Source organism: Octodon degus, unplaced genomic scaffold (genome assembly GCF_000260255.1).
Source record: "Octodon degus isolate 3935 unplaced genomic scaffold, OctDeg1.0 scaffold00003, whole genome shotgun sequence".
NCBI classification, from domain to species: domain Eukaryota; kingdom Metazoa; phylum Chordata; class Mammalia; order Rodentia; family Octodontidae; genus Octodon; species Octodon degus.
The window spans coordinates 11,205,413-11,230,984 of record NW_004524579.1 but is presented as its reverse complement, the minus strand read 5'-3'; the positions used below and the strand labels follow the sequence as shown (position 1 = coordinate 11,230,984).

At 42.2% G+C, this 25,572-nt stretch overlaps 2 protein-coding genes across 2 annotated transcripts in view; one reads left to right on the top strand and one right to left on the bottom strand.

The window, feature by feature from the left end:
- The window catches only part of LOC101579480, a 55,881-nt gene extending 37,527 nt beyond the window's left edge, over window positions 1-18,354 (top strand). The window contains exons 4-8 of the mRNA XM_023713459.1: window positions 1,657-1,709; window positions 1,928-2,294; window positions 8,061-8,570; window positions 8,838-8,976; window positions 12,388-18,354. Coding sequence (XP_023569227.1) covers window positions 1,657-1,709; window positions 1,928-2,294; window positions 8,061-8,570; window positions 8,838-8,976; window positions 12,388-13,313 — 1,995 coding nt within the window. The 3' untranslated portion in view covers window positions 13,314-18,354. The remainder of the gene's footprint in view (window positions 1-1,656; window positions 1,710-1,927; window positions 2,295-8,060; window positions 8,571-8,837; window positions 8,977-12,387) is intronic.
- Window positions 18,355-18,412: 58 nt separating this feature from the next.
- On the bottom strand, window positions 18,413-23,686 carry Znf397 (zinc finger protein 397). The gene is made up of 3 exons (XM_004623587.2): window positions 23,049-23,686; window positions 22,477-22,618; window positions 18,413-19,717 (listed from the first exon to the last, which is right to left on the bottom strand). Exons 1-3 carry the CDS (start codon window positions 23,460-23,462, stop codon window positions 18,666-18,668), a joined length of 1,608 nt encoding a protein of 535 aa, XP_004623644.1. The 5' UTR covers window positions 23,463-23,686; the 3' UTR covers window positions 18,413-18,665.
- Window positions 23,687-25,572: the final 1,886 nt, after the last annotated feature.

The following is a 25,572-nucleotide window of genomic DNA, read 5'->3' as shown; positions in this document are numbered from 1 at the left end:
ATATATATATATATTATTTGGTACAGGGTCTCACTCCACAGGTTGGACTTGTAGTGATTCTCCTGTTTTCATCCTCTCCAGAACTGGGATTACAGGGGTGCATCACCACACTTGGTCTCGGTGGTGGCTCAGTGCACCCTAGGACAGGGCTGGTGCAGCATGTGCAAATCATATTTAAACTGAACTGAAAACAGATTGTTGGTTGGTAATTTGAATCTCTAGGTTCCCAAGCTAGTGTGATAAAAGTTGCCTTCTAATTCTTCAGTGCAGAGTCTTCTATTTGGTTTGATACTGCTTTTTCTGCAACAGGACAAAGTCCAAATTAAAGTAGAATGAGAATAAAATGAGGTATCTGAAAGTGGAAAATTAATCACAGATACTTTTTCAGTTTAAGAAGTGAAAAAGAAATTAGGTGATAGTAGAGTTTAGAAATGTAGTTTTAGTTGGCTGGTGCTTGGTAATTTTTAAGACATAAAATATGTATTATGTGAAAATTTGCAGGAAGAATCCAGGAGCAAGAGTAGACAACAGAGGAAGAGAATGAACAATTGGTGGTATGTGGTTGATAAAATAACTGGGGAAGGGAATGGGACCCAGGGCACATGTGGAGTAGGACTTTTTTTTTTTTTTTACCAGCTTTTTTTTTTTTTTTAAACATTTATTTATTTATTTATTTGTGTGTGTGTGTTTGTGTGTGTGTGTGTGTGTGTGTGGCCAGCTCAGCCCACCAGGGGGCGGGGCTGGCTGGCATGTGGTGCTGGGGGATTGAACTGCGGTCCCTGTGCATTGCCAAGCTTGTTTCAAGTAGGTGCTTTAGACCACTGAGCCATCTCTCCAGCCCCTGAGCCATCTCTCCAGCCCCTGGAGTAGGACTTTAAGATAAAAGGAATCCTTCCATTCTCTCAGCGTGGTAGGGGACATTGGATGCAAGCTTAGGTAGTTTAATTGCAGTCTAAGATGGTTACAGACCAAAAGCTCACATTCACTAGGGAAAAGGATGTCACACCTTCTTTCTTAAGTGGAGAGGAGAATTGAAGAGTTCAAGAGGCTGGATATGCTTTTAAATAGTCTTTTTTGGAAAGTTTGAGGCAGCTAGAAAGTAGTATGTCTGGCAGGCAATTTGAGTTGATCTGTAGTCTTCACAGGTTTGGGGATTCTTAAATTGCTAGCTTTGTAACTAGCATTCTATAGGGCCTACAAAAATCACAGTCACAACACTAGAGATCAGAGTTAAAGCCAGTTATCCTAGGTATATATCACTTTTCCCTTCACTGGACAGGTATTTGTATTCATCTGTTCACTAAACAATGGTGGGATCCAATATCTGAAGAAGTATGTAACGGTACAGCACTTTGTAGACTGAGGGAGAAGGATCCCTGTGGGTTGAAGGCCAGTTTGAACTACATAATGAGACTCGGTCTCAAAAACAAAGAAGAAGAAAAAAAAGTGTTGCTGGCTCCTTCAAAGGAATGAACAAATTGCGACTGTTCTGTGTATAAATCTTAAGAATTTAAAAACTGAATTTTTTTTTGTTTTTAGTTTTTTTTTTTTTTTTTTTTTTTACATTTCTTATTTGGTCAAATTCATGAAAGTAGAGGATAATTTTAGTCAGCATCAGCTTCATTACAAAAACCTATATCTGTCTATTTTACTCAGTGGGTTAATACTCTCCAGTACGGTAGCTGCTGCTCATATGCACCACCTAAAAGGTAATATAAATCAAGTTCAAAGAAATGAAAAACACAGTGCCTCTGATGCTTCAGCCTTAGTTCTAGTGATCAGTAGCTTCAGGAGAGTAATGGCTTCTATGTGCGTGCACGGATATAGAACATACCTCCAAAGGCTAGCACAGTATTCGCTTCCACTCACTGGCCTGCTACACTGTCAACGGCTGACTCAAAAGTAACATCACATTCCCTGTTCACAGCCACCTCCTCCCGCAGGACACCGCCCACCGGCCACAGAGCTGCAGTCCTCCACACTTCCTAGAGGGGCACATCCAGCCCACTTCCGGTGCGCGCGGCGCGAGGCTCTGCCGCCTGTGTGGGGGCGGGGGCGAGGCCCGCCGAGGGAAGTGCGAGTGGGAGGTCCTAGCTCATCTGTCTCTGTGGCCCTCGGCGGCCTTCTGTCCCGGTTGGCTCCTGAGGCTGTCCCGCCGTCCGCCTGGCCCGGGCTCCCTGTCTGCCGGCCGTCGGGCCGCCCGCCCTCGTAGTGCCTCCTCCGCCGCCTTCGCTCTTCGGACTCCCGCAGCAGCGAGCCGGCTTGCGGCGTGCCGGGCCTCCGCCTCTGTTCAGGTCAGAGCTCGCTCCTGGGCCGGGGCTCAGCCCTCCTCTCGGCTTGCCCAGTTTGGGCGAGGTGCTCAGTCAGACGCCCCGAGAGCGCCTTCTCTTGGTAGTTCTGCAAAGGAGCTGAGTTAGGTAATAAAGTGTGTGCTACTTACTGCGGGCCTCGTTACTTTTAAGCCCTGTAATGGCAAGGACATTCTTACCTCTTGGCTTAGCCCCTCGCACATGTCTGCACAGATTGGTCCTCGGGAGATATTAAAGAAATGTATGAGAAAACGCAGGACTCTTGTAAAGGGCGCTTTGATTTGGCTGGGAATGCAGGTGATGGCAGGCAGCGTGGACCTAGGCGTCAGGCCACTTCATTTGAGAGCAGGCCAGACTCGTCACTTACAGACTGCTGGGCCATTGCGTGTGTTCTCTTTTCTTCAACCGTTGAGCTTACACCTTAGGACGATGTGAGGATAAAGTGAACTAGCACTTAAAGCAGGTGCTGGTGTGTGTAAGAGAGGCGCGGCTGGGGTTTGCTGTGACAGCCAGGCAAACATTGTGTTACATTAGAGTGGAGACATCTTAGTTCCTCTCCGAGGCTGTCCCGAAGCGCCCTGCAGGTTTCCTCTAGGTTACTGGGAGGAACAGTGAAGACCAGGGATTTGCCTTCTCCCAGAGGGAGGGACTTGTACCCAAAGCCAGAGCTCCACCTTACAAACCCCACCCCCACCCAGGTGCTGGATAAGTGCTTTCCTGGACTACGTAAACAAGTGACAAGTCAGTCTAGGCATCAGACCAAAACAGTTGGTTTATCCTTTCACTGAGAGGGCTTTCTCAGATGTTCACACTAGAAGGTAGTGGGAGCTCGCCCCTTAGACATAGAGGCACCTCTCTCCAGATTTGTGTTATGGGGTGTTGGACCTCAGGGCACTCGTGCTGACTTTTACTGGCTTGTGTTCTTCTCCAATAAAGCCTTCTGTATAAGCTGTGCCTTGTTGTTTGGAATTTGCTCTTAACCTTGCCTCACCTCTTACCAGGCCTTGAGTGTCTACTGGGCCCCATTGTTTTAAAATGTAAATTTTGTTATTTAGGCACTGTGAGAACAGATCAGGAGCTGAGTGCTGTTGAAAAGATAAGTTTCTTTCACTCTTCAAGAGAAGGTTGCCTTCCTTGGCAGGGAAGCTCCTTGGAAGGGAAGCTTCTTGGAAGGTACAGGGAGTGGGTGGAAAATAGTAAGAGCTTTTACTGTGGTCTCTGTGGACAGGAACAATGAAGATAGGGCAAGCAAGTGTAGTTTGATCAGTATGAAAAGATTCAGTGGACTCTGGGGCATTGAAGTTGTCTGCAGTTTGGTATCACACCCTGAAGTGATGAGGGATGAGGTGTCCTGAGGGGGACAGCCTGACAGGAAAGGTAACGGTGGTGTGGGTCTTAGATCTGCTGGTTTCCATTTGAAAGGCATGCTGACAGGTGAGTTGCTTGTCATTTCTAGGAATTGATTAACCTTGGGAGTGACATCCCATGTCATCAAGGTGCCAGCTGTCAAATCTTTGAAGTGATGAAAGACAGGTTTAATACGCCAAACAGTGCTATTCGGATGTTTTATATTATTTCCAAGTTCTATAACTGTGATGTTACGTTATTAGCTCTGTTTTTAGGAGAGGAAATGGGGCCTGAGAAAGGTTTGGTTAGTGACTAATATCTGACTAATGCCATACACTCAGTAAGAGACTTCAATGTGAGTTTAACTAGGGTCACCTAAGTCCAAAGCTGGTTGTCTATCTGTGAGCTGGAATAGTGCCTTCCAGGTTAAGATGCTGTGGGAGCATATATAGTCCACATCAGGCACATGACAATACCATATTGTCATTACCATATTGACCACTATGGCTTTGAAATTTGTTTGACTACAATTCTATTAATCTTTTATATAAGGTATACTATGATTCATTTGTTAGACTGATAGAGATGTAATAGTAGAATCATTGATCTACTGTATCTCAAAACATTTGTAGTTATGGATAAAACAAGTAATAGCCAAGTAGTCCCAAAAGTGTTTATATGGACAAAGTGAGAGAAACATCTGGAGGGAAAGAAATGCAGTTTTCTTTTAGTTTTGTTTCTGCGACTCCTGGCTGTGACATAGAGGGGAGTGTACCCATGCAGGAGGTGGAGAAGGAGCAGAGATGATTCTTTTATGGTTAGGAACTTCCTTGGACCTCACAACCATGGAGGACACATAGGTGAGGTATACCATCTCTAGTACAAAATGAACAGTATCATAGACATTGGAATTAAAAGACAAGAGGCTGGGGCCAGGAAGATAGCTCAGTGGAATACGCAGCTGCCTGGCAAGCACAGGGTCCTGAGTTCCATCCCTGGCACCAAAAAAGACAAGAGGCATAACATATATTAGTGATCACTAAGTGAAGGACACAAATCATTGTGATGCAGCCCAGGTAAATGCTAGTCATATATCCATGCACAGATGTGACAGTTTCTCACCTCTTGATTTCCTAAATGCCAACTGTTACATAAAGAGCTGCCTGGGAGGCTGTGCCGGGGGATTGCAAGTTTGAGGCCAGCATTAGTGAGACCCTGTTTCAAGATAAAGAAAAAGGACAGATCATATAATTCATTGCTTCCAAGGTTTAGTATCCAAGACTGAACTAAAAAATAAAATCATTGGTATACTAAAATATTAAGAAGAAACTCAACTTACCTTGTAGAAAGCATCTTTTTATTTATTTATTTATTTATTTATTTAGTGTGTGTGTGTGGCCAGCTCAGCCCACCAGGGGGCGGGGCTGGCTGGCATCTGGTGCTGGGGGATTGAACCGCGGTCCCTGTGCTTTGCTTAGCTTAGCTTGTTCTAAGTAGGTGCTTTAGACCACTGAGCCATCTCACCAGCCCAGAAAGCATCTTTTTAATATCTGATGAAGTGTAGCTCAGGAAATGCTTTATAGGCATCTCAGATTTAATTTTCTTTTTTCTGTTTTGATTTTGTGGATTTGTTTTATTCACTGGGATTTAGGGCATGGGATGCAAAATGCCACCTTGTGGCACTCCCCACTCTTGCCCCAAGGGAATGTCCATTCTAATCCTCCTAGTATGTTCTTTGAAGCTTTTTCTTTTCTTGATTCTGCCCTTGCTGGCAGCAGCCTCCTCAGGCCCACTACTGACTGGCTCTTCCTTGGAAGACAGTTCTTTTTTTCTTGGGGACACTTCTGGCTGCCTTTTCTGGTTCACCACTTGTTTCCTCCTCGGGTGAAAATTTTTTCTTTTTGAATGGACTTGGGCTGCCACCAGCTGTCTCTTCCAGGTCACTACTAATCAACTCTTCATTGGAAAAAGATTTTTCTTGGGTTTGGAAATAGAGACAGATGGACTATCCATTCTGTTCTCCTGAGGAGCCTCCTCAAGTTTATTTTCTTTTTGTGTTTTTCCTGTGTCTCCTCATGTTTCTCTGGAGTACTACTGTTTTCTTAAGATGCCAGAGCAGCCAGTGCAGCCAGCTGCTGCTTTTCCTTCTTTAAGCGCTTCTTCTGTTTCTCTAGCTTCTTGGTGATTTCAGCAGTGGCTTCCTCTGCCTGAACCATTGCTTCCTTCATAACATCCACATTCTTCCATGGAATCTGTCCAGTCTCATAGAAGGACAGGTGCTCCTTAACTTGTTCTCGAAGCTTCTCCCCAAATACACTGGTGGGTACCTCAGAGAAGTAATTGATTCTGGAGGCAGTACTGCACATTTGCCAGGTATTGGGAGATGTGGCCTTTGTTCCTGGCAGCTGCTCGGCCAGTGAAGGTAGAGTGGAAAATGAGTCCATATTTTGGTGTGTTACCCCTTGTCTTCAGGGCTCTGGAAACTTTGGCCCTTTGCTGGGCCCTGGGAATCACTCAGACACCAGGAATGGTAATTTTCTTGATAGCTGAAAAACAGACACCACTATCCTCCAGTCATCAGGAAAGGCCACAAACTTCAGTCCTTCAATCCTGTCTAAACCTTTTCTGGTGTGCTGTACTGTCAAATTGCTTTCTATATATTTTGACTCCCATAGCTCAGGACCTCAATGTCTCCTGGCCAAATGGTTGCAATAAACCTTCTGTGTCTTTTCCACATCACTCTCCCAGACATCCCTGTGGCCATAGGAATCTCCTATACTAAACCAGACCCTTGATGGGTGGCTGTTACTTTACATATACCTCTTCTTGCACTATTCCTTAATTACTTCCTAGGCTCTAGAACAGGGTTAAGAACCCTGTTATGTCCTGGCTATGTGTCACAACAACGTGGGGCGCTGACTGCAGCTCCATCTTGGAGATTGTGACTCAGTGACTCTGTCATTGGTTGATGCTCTATGGCTGACTCTGAGGTAAAGCCAGAGGTGACCACCATTAGTCCAACCTCTGCAAACCACATTGGACTTCTTCAGTGGGCCACATGCTGTCACAGCCCATCTGTTTTACTGAATGACATTCCTCTGCATCTTCGCCTGGCACACAGATCAGATTCTACTCAGATGTCTCCTCCAGGTAGTTCTCTGTGGTTCTTCCAGCTTTTCTCTTCTTGCTCTTGGTTAGTAGTCATTTCGTTGTGCTTACTATACTTGGATTTATCACTGTGTGTGTTCACCTGTCATTTTCCAGAGTGAACTAAAGAGTGCTTGGAGACAGAACCTGTTTCCTGAGACCCTTGCTTAGTATACTGCCTAGAACATAGTGAATATACAAGTATTTTTTGAAATAGTAGATGAAAGAATCTACTTCCCTTTTCCTTGTATCATGTCAGAACTTTGTGAATTAAAGTTCAAAATAATGTTCCTTATTTGTACATTTGTCACTGTTATCCATGGTCCCTTTTTAACATTTCACCATCATTGCACGTACTTAAGAGGTGGGCAACCCTAGGTTCATATGTTTGACCAGTTTGGGGCCTTGGAGAAATCCATACACTTTTTTAAATTTTTTTTATTTTTTAAAATATTTATTTATTTTTATTTATTACATTTATTTATTGTGTGTGTGTATGTGGCCAGCTCAGTCCACCAGGGGGCGGGGCTGGCTGGCATGTGGTGCTGGAGGATCGAACCGAGGTCCCTGTGCTTTGCCAAGCTTGTTTCAAGTAGGTGCTCTAGACCACTGAGCCATCTCTCCAGCCCAATCCATACACTTTTAAGAAGCTCAGTTGCTTTGTATGTTAAACATGAGGATGCTAACACTATTGTTATTGTTATCCCCAATAACATAGTATTTCTAAGCTGCCTGACATAAAGTAAATGTTTGTTAAGTAAGCTTCTCTGCTTTGGGGGAGAACCCATTCCATACTGGCAAGTATTAAGTTTTTCACATGCAGAACCCAGTGATACTGCTCACTGCCTGTGTCACTTTCATTGCACAGTAGGTTGGATCTGGAGGGGTCCCGTGGGTTCAGGGAAGCCGGAAGCTCTCCCACACGCTCGCTGGGCCTGTGCTGGGCTGGATCTGGGGTCTTAGTAGCCTCCTTTGATGAATGAACGTGTGATTGTCCTCAAAGAGCACTATTTATTATCCCTAATGTCCCGAACACCCCTAACTGTACTCCTGAAGGTCGAATTGGTTTCAACAATACCAAAATTTTGCTTCACATCTTGACAAAATCTTGAATCAGATGATCTAAGATAAATCATTTTTATGAAAGCTGCCTTTTAGTAAGTTTTCTTGATAGGGCTGTGTTCCCTGGTAACTGGAGTTCAAAACCTGGTATTTACATTCAAAGCACCTGTGTAACATGAGCACTGTCGGCCTCAGGGACATCCTGAAGAGCTGGAATTCAGAAGGAATCCCACAGACACAAGGCTCCACCACCTCCTTACAACAGCTGGGCAGGCTTTTCAACTCCCTCTGCCCGGAATGTCAGGAGAGGCCTCAGCCTTTTCCTGCTATGCTCCAAGAGAAGAAGAAGGACTTACAGTTGTGAAGGTTGAAGAAGAAAATTATGTTTGGGGGAAGGACTCTGTCCTTGAGGGAGGCTCTGAGAGTCAGGAGTTCTTCCGCCAGCGTTTCAGGCAGTTTGGTTACTCAGACTCTGCTGGACCCCGGGAAGCGCTGAGACAACTCCAGGAGCTTTGCCATCAGTGGCTGAGGCCAGAGGTGCACACCAAGGAGCAGATCCTGGAGCTGCTGGTGTTGGAGCAGTTCCTGGCTATCCTGCCTGAGGAGCTGCAGGCTTGGGTGCAGAGGCAGCCGCCAGAAAATGGAGAACAAGCTGTGACTCTGCTGGAGGAGCTTGAGAGAGGAGTTGATGAACAGAGGCAACAGGTAGGAAGCAGTATTTTCATTTGTTCCTTGGACTTATTGTAGGTTATTGCCATTGTGAGTAGCATGAACTGGGCTCTCGGAATTATTCAACTTCTGTATTGGTGTATTAAGTATTCATCTATTGGTTGAAGTTACAAGGGACTGTAGTGGTTGTTTTCTCTGTAACTCTAAGCATGTGTCTGATTCCGCCTGTCCTTCCCCATTGCTTGAGGCGCTTTGATTTTTTTGTAGCCTGAGAATGATAGTGCTTTTCTTGCTTACTCCTAGTACATAGCTGATTGCCAAGAAATGATCTGGAAGGAAATGACACCCATGGCAGATCTGACGTCTCTGTGTAGCTTACCACAGCCCCTGGAGAACCAGTGCAAGAGTGAGACTCAGGAGCCTCAGGGTTTCTATGGGAAAGGTAAGGACCCCACATCGCTCAAGGTTGAGGACAGTGGAAAGGGCTGTCACACTTCCCATGGCTCATTCACAGTAAGTGTTGTAAGTACAAACCAAACTCCAAACCGCACAGGAATAACAAAGGGAGTCTGTGCTGAGGCTCTTGGAAGAAATACATCTGCAGGAGGGAGCTGTGTCCTCCCTTCCTGGTGGGAATGAGGTCCACATTCTGTTCCAGAGGATGAGGCATGGCCCTGATGGAGGAGATGCTCAGTGAAGTGTTGAGCTCTTCCTCATTGAGGAATGAGTGTCTGAGGCCTGAAAACCTCCACGGGAGGTGAAACCGTGGACAGTTTGCTGGGAAACTGCTCAAGAGGATGGCAACCCTAAGTGTCCCACATGCTGCAGGAACAGAGCATACCAGATCTAGAAAGAAAAGCCTAATCCTCCTCCATTTGGTCTCTGGCCCCCTCTTCTGATAGAGGCCACATGTTGCTAGTATTCTGAGTTTGTCTGTGAAAGGCAGATTTCAAATGAGGAAGCAATAAATCCATAGCCTGGATTTCAAGAGTACATCTGGATATAAACTATAATACTCATTATTTTCCCTATACTTTCACTGTTGAGAGTCATGAGTTTGGTTAGTAAGAGTCTGTTCTAAGAAATAAATAAATTTATTTAATGATTGATTTGCTTCATAAGGACCAAGCCTGAGGGACAGATCCTACTGTGGTGATGGAAAATCCTGTAGTATGTGTTCCAGAGGTAGCTGCATGGTATCATTGAAAGGTCGACAATGTTTGCCATCACTGTCCTGGACCTTGACAGTTCACCAGAAAAAATCCATGTCCCCATCTAACAAGTTCTCTTCTGAAACTGACTATGTTTCCCTCATACATCCTACCCTAATACTTCCCTCTCAGATATTCTCTGTGCCAAGTGGGAGCTACATTAAAATGCATTTTGAAAAATCATCTACTCCCCTGTCTTTTGTCATTGTTTTGAGGCTGTGGAGCACAGATTGGCCTTTAACTTGCTTATGTGGTCCAGACTGGCCTAGAAGTCTTGGTCCTTCTGCCTGAGCCTCCGTAGTGTTGGGATTATTGGTGTATGCCACCACACACCGATTACTAGTTACTCCCTTATTTTAAAGCAGGTAAATGACAATGTTAGCCAGTTTTTCATCACTATAGTGAAATACCTGAAGTTGCTAATTGTAGAACAAAAGGAGTATTTTTAGCTCATGGTGTTTGTAGATTCATTTCTGGGATACCCTCTGCTTTGTCATACCACAGTAATGATGACAGGTGACAAGAACACATGTAGGATGAGTGATCACAGTTTGTGGCAGGAGGCAGAAAGTGAATTAGGTCAGGTTTAGGCACTTATAACATTTCTCTCAGAAAAACAAACCATGAGAAATATCTTAATCCTTTTCAAGAGCAGAACCTCAGTTGACCACTTCCAGCTCTTAGTGGTTCCATCGGTTCCCCCATGGCCACACTGGGACCCACTTGCCCATACAAGAACCCTGCACATGAGCAACACCTAGGGGGAAGCAATGTCTGAATCACTTAGGGTAGATTATTTCTGATTTCTTTTTCAAGGTCTTGAGGGATAGAGACTCTACTGTAATTTAAGTGTTTGGAGGTCTTTGTATATCTGGAAAGTGTGTATAGAGACAGGGTTTTGCTGTATAGCCAAAGCTGGCTCTGTCTTCATGACCTATGTTCCAAAACTCTTCACTTCCTCATATTGTCATCTTGGTTTACGATTTTAACATGTGTATTTTTGGAACTGCACACATTCAGATCACAGAAGGAGCCAATTCTCAAAAGCAGTTAAGGGAAAGAGGCATCATAGCTATAATGAGGTCTGGGTGGCTGTCATAGTAGCTAAGGCCACATCCTTTTATTTATTTATTTGTGTGTGTGTGTGTGTGTGTGTGTGTGTGTGGCCAGCTCAGCCCACCAGGGGGCGGGGTTGGCTGGCATGTGGTGCTGGGGGATTGAACCCGCGGTCCCTGTGCTTTGCTAAGCTTGTTCTAATTAGGTGCTTTAGACCACTGAGCCATCTCACCAGCCCCATAAGGCCACATCTTTAGCCAACATGATTTTAAGGTAAAGAGCAATACTAGGGGGGTCCCATAAGGAGTTGTAATGAGGAAATCGGTGACTTTTTTCTTCTCCAAGAGCCATGTATAATGTGTATCCCACCATTTAGTTCCTAGATTTTGAGTGTTTAATCATTATTTGTGTACTAACTTTTCTAAGTACTCAAATGACTGTTATGTAGTTTAATTTTTTTTTTTTTTGGTACCATAAATCAAACTGAATACCTTTTGCTTCCCAGGAAGCTTCTTGTGCCACTAAACTATATTCTGGCCCTCTTAACTTTTAATTTCTGTCATTTTGAGGAATGACTTTAGTTAACTGTTTATCTAATTTTTGTAGAATCATAAATATGTAGGTGAAAAGCAAAAATCTTTCAGCTTTTCTGATTTATATATCTGTGGTCACAGATTTTTCCTGGTTTCATGTATTTCTTTGTATTTGTGATTACAGTATATGCATTTTAGGAGGCATCATACCACTGAATTAACACTCATCTCATTTTGGTTTTAGTTTTACTTCGATGTAGTCTCACTAAGTTTTTCAGTCTGGCCCCAAACTTGTTAATCACTGTGCCTCAGGATTCTGAGATACTGGGAGTGAAGCTTGGACTACCACTATTCCTACCTCAGTATCATAATTTTACTTCATATACTTATGGAATTTGAAGAAGTATTATACTTTATTTTGGTTTTTCTGAGGTGAAGTGCTGGGTTTACAGACCTATACCACCACTGCAGGCTGAAGAAGCATTTTAAATCCTATACATTATATTGTTTCTTGTGTCTTATTCTATTGTACATATTTATTTGATCCCCTTGGAACTTTCCTAAAACAGTTGCCTTCATGCTTTCTTACTTCCTATCTACCTACTCTTGTCCAGTGGTAATCTCCAAAGTATGTCTTCTGCTCTTACTTTGCCCAAAATGCCACAGATGCAACACTCTGGATGTTTTTATCCTGTTTATTGTGCATAATGTCTTTTTTTTTTTTTTAATTAACCAAAGTATCTTTTCTGATAATGTGGAAGTATTTCCTAGCTTCCTCATTTTTCACTGATGCTCCTATTTGTCACCTCAAGCATTTTTCCTGGTTCACCATTACTCCTCTCCCATACTGCCTATAATTTGTTGTCTACTCTCTGATGGGCTCACCTCCACCTATCCCAGATTATTCTTTATGCTAAACTGACAAGCTAGTTCTGAGAGTTTTTCTCTTAATAATAAAATGTTTATTTCATTTGCTTTACTTTGTTCTAGTACAATCATTTCCTTCCAAAATGAAGGCTAAATTAAACGTGCATTTTCTGTTCACATTTTTAGATGGCAAGATGGTGAGTGATAAAGTGTTGACAGTGAAAGAAGAAATTATTGAACATGTATCATCTGCAGCTCTGATATCTTCAAGAATGCTCCCTGGTAAAATTGCTTCAGGACAAATAGTCAAGGCTTTGGGAGATCTGGACAGTGCTGAGAAGCAGAGGAGTAGTGTTGCATGCAAAACAATGAGTCAACTCCCTTCCCAAGAAATACATGTTAGTATGGTACCTGTCAGCAAGAAAATCCCCAGAGAACAGAGCATCTTTCAGTGTAACAGAAGTGAAGGACATCTTAGTCTAAACTCAAATGAAATTCCAAGTAAAAAAATTCACACAGGGAAACTCTATGAGTGCTTTGACTGTGGGAAAGCCTTTTGCCAGAGCTCAAAGCTGATTCGACATCAGAGAATTCATACTGGAGAGAGGCCTTATGTATGTGTAGAATGTGGCAAAGCTTTCAGCTTGAGCTCAGATCTCGTTAGACATCGGAGAATTCACAGTGGTGAAAAGCCCTATGAATGTCGTGAATGTGGAAAAGCTTTCAGGGGCAGCTCGGAACTCGTTAGGCATCATAGAATTCACACTGGAGAGAAACCCTATGAGTGCAATGAATGTGGGAAAGCCTTCAGTCGGAATTCAGCCCTTGTTCAGCATAAAAAAATTCACAGTGGGGATAAAACATATGAATGTATGGAATGTGGTAAGGCTTTTGCACGGAGCTCAATCTTGGTTGAACATCAAAGAATTCACACTGGAGAGAAGCCTTATGAATGTAATGAATGTGGAAAGTCCTTTAATCAGAGCTCAGCCCTCACTCAACACCAGAGAATACACACTGGGGAGAAGCCTTATGAATGTGGTGAATGTACAAAAACATTTAGGCACAGGTCAGGCCTTATGCAGCATCAGAGGACACACACCAGAGTCTAACAATGTGGATAACAATTGTGCAGTTGTTAAATAGTTTCTTAACTTTAAAGTTTCCTGAGAGAGCCTAGCACAATTCAGTATCGTAAGAGGAGATCCACACAGAGATGTTAGGATTGTTGAAGTGTTGAGTGCAAGAATGGTAGGTATTTTCTAGAACTATGGACAGGATGAGGACTCACCAGTACCTCCTCCCCATTTTCCAACCAATGCATATAACTGCCATTAGCACTTTCACATGAAGTCCAGGATTAGGGTAGATATGGAAAGAGCTCCTAGTATGATCTTTGCCCAGCAGTGGCATTTGTGCATTTTGTATGTGGAAGCATGTGCTGAGTTGAATTATGTGGCATGTGAAAGCTGAATTACGCTCTTGGTGATTTTAATGGTATACAAGATTGTTTAATATCCAAGGAATGGTTGCTCATTGTGCCCCTTGTTGATCTTCCCCGCAGGTTTGAGCTTCCTGCTGAAGTTAATTCTGGCCTTATTTGTTGAGCTTCTGCTATGTATACCTACTTGGGATGATAGGGGCACTGACTCCCTTCATCAACTTTTTTGCTCAATGTTTATGCAAAACTCACTGTTTACTGAACAAGTGATAAAGTGAAACATGGTATGTGTTTTGCTAAGATAAATCCAGGCTCCTGTTCAAGAATAGGGCATGATATTTTACCTTATGAGTCATTGAAGATTCCTTACATGTGATCACAACAGAGTTAAAACCTAAATTGTAGGAAGTTAGCCAGGTGAAGGGCACAGGTGAAGAGGAAGTCATAGAACGTATGTGGTATAAAGGTAAGGGAGGTCTGGAAGCATCTTTTTATTAGGATTCATTCTAGCAATTTATTTTCATACTCTGGCTCAGAAGGCAAGACCTATGTTAGTTTCTCTTCCTATTTATAATCGCTGTCACAGATGAAGTGAGCTCTTAAGGCCTTCACATGCTCAGAATTTATGTGCTAGGAGACTAGTGCATTTTATGCAAAGTGTATGTATAGCAAGGAAAAAAAAATACATGTCTGGAAGGAGAATGGGAGATGGAGCATTTGTGTCCCACCACTTTGGGGCTCAGGAAATGGGAAAATTGTAGGAACACAGTAATGGGAAATCTGCCTTCCCGGGCTTCACTCTGTCACTTCCTGTGCCTTTCTCTAAGTACCAGGTTTACTCTTTAGCCACTTGAGGGCAATAAATATTTCTTGGGATTAATCCCTCAGATTGGTCAAAATTATACTTCTCTGCTAGTTTTTATTCTGATAGTTTTACTTAACCCACAGTTCCCAAAGACAATTCCTGTAGGAGTTGCATTGGAAAATCTGGTAAGCACAGATATTGTAATAGAGAATGTGCAGTTGAGTATTTGTGTTCGAAAGTTGTACTAATTATCACTGAGCAAAATCACTCCTAAATTTATTTATAGGGATTCTTCACGTGGATAAGGAGTTGCCTTTCTTATTAAATGACTTTTTAATGTTCTTATTGCGTATTGTGAATTATGCATGCTGACAATACAAAAGTATAAACATCCACAATCCCACTATCCATTAGAATTGTTAACATTTTGTAATATTTCCAATTAGTATTTTTCTCCCCTATTTCTGTTTTTGGTAACTGAATTTTACCATTTATGTTGAATACATAATTCAGCTGGTCAATATCTGAATATGATGTATAATAAAACGAGTTTTTAAGGTTTCATTTTAAATTATTTACAAGTAGGGAAAACAGCATCAAGTGTGGGTAAGTATAGAGGGTTAGGAAATGAGTGTGGGAAGTAAGGCAAGTAGGTTTTTTTCCTTTCCTGGGCCAAAAAACAGTAGAAAAATACAACAGCCAATTTCTAGAAATGCAACTGACCAGCCTCACAAAATGGACACGTAAGGTTGAATTGTGGAGGCACCAGGAAAATAAATGTGTTCAAACACATGAACATATATCTAGCACAACTAGGATTTTCCCTTTCCTATGAGGAAGAGGATCAGTTTTGCTTTAAATTTCCAATCCTCTGAGACAGTGTTAGTGGGCTGTAGAAGTGAGGGAGAACAGGGCAGACACTGCTACCTCCTAGAGTGCTTTTACAGCAAGACATCGCTGAGCAAAAAGGCATGAACTAGTTGGTGAAATAAAAATCCATTTCACAAACACACAATGTTAAACTTTTGACTGTAAAAGTCTTCCTCCTTTGGCTCCTTTCACCTAAGGTTGCAGACTTGCAAGGTAACTTGCTCACAGCTGCAGAATTCATGGGAAAGCACTAATGACCAAAGGCTTTGAACACTTCAAGGGGTATTGCTTTTCTCAACCATAAATCCTCAGGCACTTAACTTGTATTTGTATAGGGATTTATAATCTGTAGAAGCCTTTTTAAATACCATGTTTGAAGTATGCAAGTCTACCACTGTTTTATCAGTGATGAAGTTAGAGGTAAGGATGTAGCTCATTGGTAAAGTGCTTGCCTAGTTAGCATATGAAGGTCTGAGTTCAATCACTAGTGGAAAGGAGATGAAATGGTCATGCAATCAAAAGAATCAGAGTTAAGTTTGCTATCAAACTGAGACTTGGAAGGAACAGAGATGCTGCAGAAAGTTTTTATTTTATATATTTTCTCAACTATCCTAGGTTTACACTCATGTTTTTTTTTTGCAAAAATCCCTATCCCCATCCCCTCATATGAACTGTTTTTGATGCTGGGGACTGAACACGTTAAGTATTACTATACCTTCAGTCTCTTCCTGTAATATTGAGTATTAAATACTACTAAAAATTTTAGAATACAGAAAAACACAATAGAACATTACTTACACCTCCCACCCAAAGATAACCATATAGCACCTTGATATTGTGTATTTCCAGTATTTTAATGCATAAATATATATTTTACATGGAACATATTGTATGATTTAATAGTATATTATGAGTGAGTCATTTACCATTAGCTAACACCAGTTTTAACACTTTCAAGACAGTACATTCATGGATAATTTCTGAAATGTATTTCCAGGTAGAATTTTAAGTCAAAGGCAATGCTTAAGGCTTCTGGTACTGATTGCCAGATACTGTCTAGTCACATTCCACCACCAACATGCCAGTCCCAATTTCCCTGAATCTTTATCAATTTTATTGTATGTGCTATCCCAACTGTTGATTCAATACACTTTTTGTCAAGATTGAACATCCATTGTCTATTTGCATTACTTCTTTGTGATTTGTTTACTTAAAAGTTTTTCTATTGAGAGTTTTCATTACCAGGCACTATAAAATGGCTCTGTAATAGAGCTGAATTCAGAGTTTGACCTTATCAGTTTTTGGCTATAACCTTTAGCCTTTCTTTTGTCTACAAAAATATAGGCTGCAGTAAGAAATAATACATATACACAAAAGGTTACATTTCTGACATGTAAAAGCTTTCTACAGTGTTTTCCTTTTGCAGTATATTAATTCCTGTTTAACCTTTCCCAATTTGGACATTTTCTGGAGTAAAAAAAAAGTTGTACACCTTTTAGCTATTTTGTTACATTTTCCCATATTTCCCAATGATACCATTCTTTTTCTCTTCAAATATGGGCATTTAGCTCTCTTTGAATTCTTACTGGTTAGCATATATATTCAAGAGGACTGTTACTTTTGTCTTCATGAAAATTATTTTTATATGCACCAGATTTTGGATTTCTATATGTGTTTGGTAGGTTATTCCTCCAACCTAGTAGGTCTACTGAATGATGTCTTTTTGCTGTTTATTAATGTATATAACTTCCCACCTCACATTAGGTGACAGAACAGGTGCCTGGTTAATATGTACAACTTTCTACCTCATATAAAATCAGGCACCAGCATCAAGTGCCTCAGAATAGGGAAAATCTTGATAGAGCATGATTACTTCCTGTTATTTCCCTTTTGCACTATCTTTAACAAAACTTGCAAAAGGTACTGTGAAATATAGTTGACATTAACAGTGTGTGAGGTGCTCAAGAGAATAGCTCATAGGCCCAGCCACTGATAAATATTTCTTGAGCACCTGAGCCCAATGGAGTATACCAGGAATTGTGGGGCTATCCCTTCAGAAATAAATAAGGCAACTCTCAATTCAGAGCCTTGAAGATTAATGTGACAGCAGGTCCAATACTGTCTTTAAGAATCAAAGGAGACTTAACATTTAAGAGAGGGAGGTTTAAAGGATTTATCATCTAGATTAGGCTCTTTCATACATCTATACCCACTACCTCCCTGTGTAAATTCTAGCCTATGCTAGAGGTTGGGGGGGGAAAAAAGCGAACCACCTATTAGTTCTTCTCCTTGGATCACAATGAAAAAGACAAAAACTCCTTATAATGCTGTGTTCCAAGGGCTCTAGGTTTTGTCTATTAACAAAAGTTTTTCAACTGGTTTATATTTTTCTACAGTCATTACTTCAGAGTCTGGCTATACCCATATACTTACAGATGTGATTCTAAATTGAAAAGGAACTTAGGAAATATTTTACTTTCTTCATGGTCTTTTATCTGCTGTTCCATCTAATGGGAAAATTTCCCCTGGACCACTTTTTCTTGCCTCACTAATTACTGCTCATCCTTTACGTCATTTCTGCCATTTCTTTAAGTCCAAGTCAGGAGTTCCTTAAAAATCACAAAGCACTAATCACACCACTGTGTTACTGCTAATGGCTGCCTTGCCCATTAGATCACAAGGATTATACCTTACTTTCCATTGTATGTCTATGACACAAATCTGAAAAGGTAACTGTTGGATAAAGTAATTTATATTCTTCATGTCTATTCAATTTCTGATGTGCTCTGGGATCAACAAAACAATAATGAACTGTTTCCTTCTTATTGCCTTGTTCTATATTGGTGCAGTAAAACCTTTTAGGTTCCTGAGACAAAGTCCCTCCCTCATACTACACTATGTCCCAAACTAGCACACTCACAATTAACTGTAGCCACAAAGCCTAGATCCCTACCCCCTTTTCATGGCATTTTGATAGAAAATGAAACATCAACATTATATTCCCCATTTTTCCTCTTTCCTGAGTATTTTTAACAGTCAAAAAAAAAGCTGAGGGGCTGGGGACACAGCTCAGTGGCTTAAGCGCCTGCCTGGCAAGCACAAGGTCCTGAGTTCGATCCCTAGTACCAAAAAAAAAAAAAAAAGCTGAAAGCAGTGATTCTCCCATTATTTTTGATTAATCATAGGACAAGCTTTTATGGGACATCACTCTAGCATTAGAAAGTGGTGCAGAAAGCTAGAATGATTCAAGACCTGGTGTTTACTACTTTAATGAAATCGTGCTCCCAAGTAAAACCATTTAACAAAAATGAAAATATGACTATTTACAGTAGTAATGGTATTTACAATTTACTTCATAGTATGGACTCTCTGATGGCGAACAAGAACTGATTTGTGCCTGAAAGCCTTCCCACACTCACTACATATATAAGCTTCTTCCCCAGAATGGATTCTCTGATGCTGAACAAGGGCTGACCTCCTTTTGAAGGTTTTACCACATTCATTACACTGATAAGGTTCCTCTCCACTGTGAATTCTCTGATGTCTGATGAGGTTTGAGCTTAGACTGAAGGCCTTTCCACATTCATTACATTCATAGGGTTTCTCTCCACTATGTATCCTCTGATGGGTAATCAGCTCTGAGCTCTGCCTGAAAGCTTTCCCACATTCATTACATTCATAGGGTCGTTCTCCTGTATGAATTCGCTGATGTCTAATAAGTTTTGAGCTCTGGCTAAAGGTTTTTCCACACTCATTACATTCATAGGGTTTCTCACCAGTGTGAATTCTCTGATGTATAATAAGATATGAACTTTGACTGAATGCTTTGCCACACTCATTACATTTGCAAGATTTTTCACCAGTATGAATTTTCCGATGTCTAATGAGGGCTGAGCTCTGATTGAAGGCTTTTCCACATTCACTGCATTCATATGCTTTCTCACCACTGTGGATTCTTTGATGAATAATAAGATATGACCTTAAACTAAAGGCTTTCCCACACTGGTTACAAGTATAGGGTTTTTCTCCAGTATGGATTCTCAGATGTTGTGTTAGAGAAGAGTGCTGCTTGAAGCTGTGGCCACACGTATCACATCTATAAGGTTTCTCTTCTGTTTCACGTTTCTGAATTGGTACAGAGTTGGCACTTAAAATCAGATATCTTTGAGGGTCATCAAGATGGTCTCTCTTTCCTAAAGATTTATGTGTGACAATCACTTGCCTAAAACTGCTTCCTTGAGGAGGGGATCGTCTTAATTTTTCCCCCGAAGCACTTCTTCGCTGCCACTCTAAGTTGCTTTCATGCTCAGCAATTCCTCCAAATGAAGATTCGTGAGAGGGTTCCTCTGCTTTTTCTCCTGAAATCTTCTCCTTTGTTGTTGTCTTACTGTGCTCACAATCTGAAACGTTAAATAGCAAAAGTAACAGACTTATATTTCTTTCTTTTTTTTTTTTGCCAGCTTAGCCTGCCCTGAGGGCGGTGATGGCGCAGCATGTGGTGCAAGAGATCAAACTGTGGTCCCCTGTGCCTTCCTAAGCTTGCCTAAGCAGGTGCTTCAAGCTACTGAGCTATCTCTCAGCCTGTGATTTGCATTTCTTTAGTCACTAAATATTAATTTTCCTCATGAGAGAAAATAGAATTAACCCATAATGATGTCACAGTTTACCTGTAATTTTTCTTCAACTAGTTCACAGGGTCTTTCATCTTTTTTTTTTTTAAGGGTCTACAGGGTTTTCAGGGTCTCACTACTAGATTGGATTCTTAGCAGTCTGTTTACAGCCCCCTAACAGCTGGGATTACAGGTGCATGCCACCACGCCCAGTCTTTCATCTTTTTTAATGCTAATGCCTTTACCTACACTCTAGATTTTATCTTTTTCTGCCTTCTCTGAGCCTTGATCAGTACCCAGTATTTCTATTGTTTATAGCCTCTTTTGTTACTGACTCTTGTTCATCACCATCACTGACTCTGTCTCATTTTCTTAATTATTTTATTGTCTTTTTTTTTTTTTTTAAATTCTGTACAGGGTCTCACCACACAGCTCAGACTCAGTGATCCTCCTGTCTTAGCCTTCCCAATGTTGTGATTACAGGCATGTGCCACCACACCCAGTTTCAGTGGCCTGCACGGTATGCCCAGGGTTCCAGAGCCAGTGTGGCATGCAGTACCGGGGATCGAACCCAGATCCTTGTGCTTGCCAGGCAGGTGTTTAGATTGCTGACCTATCTCCAGGCCTTTATTGTCTTTTTTGAGACAGGGTTTTTCTATGCAGTTTAAGCTGGCCTTGAACTCATTTTGTAGCCCAGGCAGGCCTCAAACTTGCAGTGATCCTCCTGTCTCCATCTCCTAAGTGTTGACTCTCACCTTTTTAAAACCAAGTGCCTTGCCCACACATCTCTGCCAAGCAGCCTCACTCACTCCCATTCACAGTAAAGTTTCTTGAAAGGGATGCATCTGGTTTCTGCCTTACTCTCCTCTCTTCCTGCCACTGCCACCACTACTCTTTTAAAGGTCACCAACCTAATTGTATAATCCAATTCAGAGTTCTTGGATCTGTCATATTTAGCCTCTATAGCACTGACATTGGGGACTATAGTTTACTTCTAAAGATACTCTCTTCCAGCCAATATGGACCTGATTTTTGTGGCTGGTCCTTCTTAGATGCCAGGATTGGTAACACACACTAGTGTTCTTCCAGTTTCTGTTTTGGGCTCTCATCTATCTTGACTGCAAAATTTCTATGTTTCAATTTCCACTTGCACTATATGGTAATACCTCCTCATATCCAGTTCTATCCCAATTCTGTTAAGCTCTAAACTCTCATGTCAGCTTTCAATTTGTTATTTTCTTTTTTTAAATGATGTTCACTACAGCCTAACTTAGTACTACTCTTTTTTTGGGGGGGCGGGCAGGGCAGAACTCGAGATTGAACTCAGGCCCTTGCGCTTGCCAGGCAAGCGCTTATTCTACTGAGCCATCTCCCTGGCCCCCAGTATTATTCTTTTATCTGGTACTAATTTCTTATCCACTTTAAAGATTTTTATTAGTGTATATTTGTAATACATGATTATATTCATTGTGGGGAGTTAGCACATATACATAACAAATTTTAATTCTTTTTACTTCCCTTCCCCATCAGTTGGGTATTTTCCTTGTGAATCTTTCACAAGCACCAAAACATCTAAAACTAAGCACATCACCAGCTATTTGTTTTTCCTTGATTTTCCCATTTAGATGAATACATAAGGGGCACCACTATTAACCAGGTTGTTCAATGCTAAAATTTGAGCATCACCATCAATCTCTCTTGGGCATGCTCTGCTTTTTAACAATGACCAGAGTGCAGTACAATTTTAATAAACATGAAAGGCATTCAGCTCTGATGTTTTCCAACCCCCTACCATAATACATTTTGGACACTTGAGTTAGAAATCTCAGAAAGCCTCTAGTCTTGCCTTCTTCAAATCTACCTTCTCCACTGCAGCTAAGGTATAAACTGCAAAACCAGCCACTACTCCTTTGTGCCATACCCTTTGGCTTATCCCTTTTGGGTTTAAGAAACTATTCAAATGAATTAATATGACATACAAGTTTTCACAGGTCCTATTTTCTTTCCTAGGTCTCTCCCCAGTCCTTCCGTATCAATTCTCAAGTTAGACTGAACTACCTACAATTAAGTACTTTGTAGCCTTCACTTAGGCCACTTGTCCCTCTACTTATTTATTTGGCTTCCTTCTACTCGAAAATAGTTCAAATCTCAGCTTAGGTGACTCTTCCTATACAAAACTGTCTTTAAACCTGTGAGACTGGGTTAGGTGCCATTATCTGTGGTTTTACAATACTCAGTTCCTATTTTCAGGCCATAATTTACTATACTGAATTGATTACCACTCACTTAGACCTGATAGCTCCATGAAGATAGGAGACTTACCATCACATAGGTGTAGATGCCCACAACAGTGTCAAACATGTATATAACCACCTAGAAACTGACACAGAGGGCTGCCTACAATGCATGAGGGCTGATGAATACACTTCTGGTTTAGAAATATAAATATGATGCTCACGTGTGGTAGGTTTGTAGATACAATTCATTCTGTATCTTCAAAACCAGAGTCCTAACTGATATGACTTCCCAGACAAGTTCCCATTCCTCACCACTTCTAGGGGAAAGGCAAGGTTTCCAGGATTTCAGCTGTGTCTCTAAAGGCTGAAGTTGGATGTTTGTTGCCTCTTGGGAACTTCCAAGAAATGTCAACTCCTTCCACGGCACTGCTGGTCCCTGTGGATTAGCTGGGACCTGAAATCAGTAAAATATCAGCTTTGTGAGAAAATTCCTAGGGCACTGCTTAGTCAAAACCAACAGGTCACTAACAGATGAAGGATAAGGGGAAAAATTTGAGTGTAGAGACAGGTATTGCCCTGTCAATCACTTTAGGGTCATGCAGAAACATAGAACTTCATCCTACTGTCAGGACAGGGGGGCCTGCTTTTAGTTGTCATTTAAGTGTCTGCTCATGCAAAGGCAGTCAGGAGCAGGATACCGTGGGTGGATCCTCAGCTCCACCTGCCTTACCAGACCTACCCTTCGGGCAGCCTGAGCCACCAAAATAAATAAATTTAAAAAAAAAAAATTTTTTTTAAATGCTTCAAAAAAAAATCCTGTCAGGACACTATACTCCAGGCTGTAAATTCCTTTTCCCACAACACATCCTTTTCTGTGTTCCCACCTGCTGCCCTGGATCATCAAATTCTCTCTCCAAATCCTCCAACAGGGTCACAGCTTCCTCACCACTTCTTGGACTCTGCTGTTGAACCCAGATCTGTAGCTCCTCAGGCAGGATGCTCAGGAACTGTTCAAGCACCAGGAGTTCTAGGATCTGCTCCTTAGTGTGCAACTCTGGCATTAACCACTGATAGCACAGCTCCTGGAGTCGGCACAGGGCCTCCCGGGGCCCGGGTGTCTCATGGTAGCAAAACTTTCTAAATTGCTGTCGAAATAGTTCTTGGCAGGATTGGGTATCCCCATTCTGTTTAAATTTTGGGCCCCAGGAAAAGCTGTCTTCTATTTTCACTAGTATTAATCCTTGCTCCTGATGATCTTGAGGTATCAGAGTTGAAATCACACCGGAATCCTTGGCCATTCTGGACTGAAACAGCTTAGTGAAAACTCAGTTCAGCTGGTTTCTGTGCTTCAGAGTTTCTTTGAGTAATAATCACTTTCCTCTTTTTTTTGTAATGTATATGGTGCAGGGTCCCACAGTCACGTCTTTCCTAAAGGATATAAAACCACAGTTGACTTGGAGCAAGGAAAAATAAATCTCTTAAGAATCTTTAATAATAAAAAAGTTACTCTGAGGGGCCAGGAAGATGGCTCAGCAGAATAATCGCTTGCTTGGCAAGCACAAGGGCCTGAGTTCAAGGGCCCCAGTTCTGCCAAAAAAAAAAAAAAAAAAAAAAAGTTACGCTGGTAATCTTGAAAACAAGTAGGTGTAAGATTATAATTAAACAATAATCAAATGACAAACTAAAAATCATGCACATTATTACAGGAAATTATCTTAGAAGCAAAAGAATACAGTATTAACATGAATCATAAATTGAGCAATTTCCCTTTAAATTTCTTTTACCCTGAATCAAGAAGAAAAGCTGTCTGTAACGTAAATTTTTTATTACTTTTAATACAATTTAGAACTTGTACTTCCAAGGGTAATAAATATCCAGGTAAACTTAATAATACTGATTTTAAAAATTTATTTGTAGTTGCCTTTTATCTATAGCAGGGTTAATTTTTATTCAAGAGTACTGAAAACTTTTTAAAAACTCACGTCAAAGATGAGTTGACTTACACCATTTGGTCCCAACTGGTATTTATTAAACTTCCTCAACAGACACTGGCGCACCCACGGCTCTGTCCTGAGCCCGCATTAGCTGAAAAGGGTTTTGCTCGCAAATGAATCTACAGAGGAATTAAATTGGAAAACGCTGCCCGTGTGTTTAAAAACAGGTACCATGGGCACGGACAGATCACCTTAAGGTCAAATCACTACTCTGGGAGAGAAAAAAAAAAGTTATTTAAACTATCTATGGCAACATTTATGTACTGCATTTCTGATGGAGAGGAAGCATAGACACGAGTGGGGGTCGCCTTAGACACGAGTGCCCTTCGGTTCAGGCACAACTTAGTAGGACCGGATCCCACCTAGCGCTACGGCTGTGCCACGCTCAACCCGAGATCAGCTGGCTCTTAGGCCACACATCTCGGGTTAGCTGGGGCGGGCTGCGCTCGGACCTTCTATTTTTTGTGTCCCTGGTTAAACCGCGGCGTTTGCGGAGTCACGGGAGGAGGGACACGGCAGCGCTCTCCCGCAGACCAGGGAGCCGGGACGGGGACGGCCAGGTGAAGAGCGGGGTTCTTCCTCCTCCAGCCCGAGCTGGCGCTGCGCGGCCACCCTGCCCTCCCTCCGCCACGGGGCCCGCGTCGCTCACCGCGAAGCCAGCAGGCAGCCGGGGCCCAAGCTGCAGACCCGAGGGGCCAGCCACAAAGACCGGAAGTGCGCGCCCGCGGCCTTCCGCTCGCGAGCCCCGTAGCCTCTGCTCGCCCCGCCCCTTTCCTGCGGGCAGCCAATAAGCGCCGCGGCTTCCCCTGCGGCTAAAGGCTTAGCTGCGCGCTGTGGTCTGGCAGAGTCGGAGGGTACGAGAGGTTGAGTTGTGCCTCCCGGCTCCCCAAGAAGGGCGGCCCGCAGCTTGGTGGTCACCCCTGTCCTCCGGTGTAGCCTCCCTCCCTGGCCTTCCCCCGTCATCTATCTCTTGTCAGGTCCTTCCCGACTCATCCACTCCAAGTTTTCCAGGAAACTGTTCGAGTCTTTTCCAAGGTCCTTGGCTAGGAAAAATGGGTTGAGCAAAAAGCAGCAGACACTTAACACCGCCCTTCATGCATGGTTGGAGCGTTAGGACTGCTCTACGCGGTAGCTGCCCTGTCCTCACTTTACAGCGTAGGCAGTGCCCAGAGTCGTGCAGATTGAGATGGGGTGTGTGCATGTCCCTGGAGTTGAATCTCTTGGTCCTGAGTCCTGAGCCTAAATGTTTTTTCCACTTTGCACGGGACTCTGGGTGGCAAAATGTCTTACATTTGTTTGTTCTTCTCAGTTTTGTAGGTGATTGTCTCAGTTACTTTTCTGTTGGTGCTGGAACCAAACATTTGACACCCAAAATTGAGGAAGGAAGGTTTAGCTCAATTAATGGAGGTTTCAG

Bases quoted from the DNA above. Each gene is read 5' to 3' on its own strand.
- Znf397 (XM_004623587.2), bottom strand. From the start codon at position 23,462: ATGGCCAAGGATTCCGGTGTGATTTCAACTCTGATACCTCAAGATCAT. The intron at 22,619-23,048 runs GTGGGAACACAG...TACTGATTTCAG, and splicing joins TTGATGATCCAGGGCAGCAG to GTCCCAGCTAATCCACAGGG. The intron at 19,718-22,476 runs GTGAGGAATGGG...TTAACGTTTCAG, and splicing joins TTGCCTTTCCCCTAGAAGTG to ATTGTGAGCACAGTAAGACA.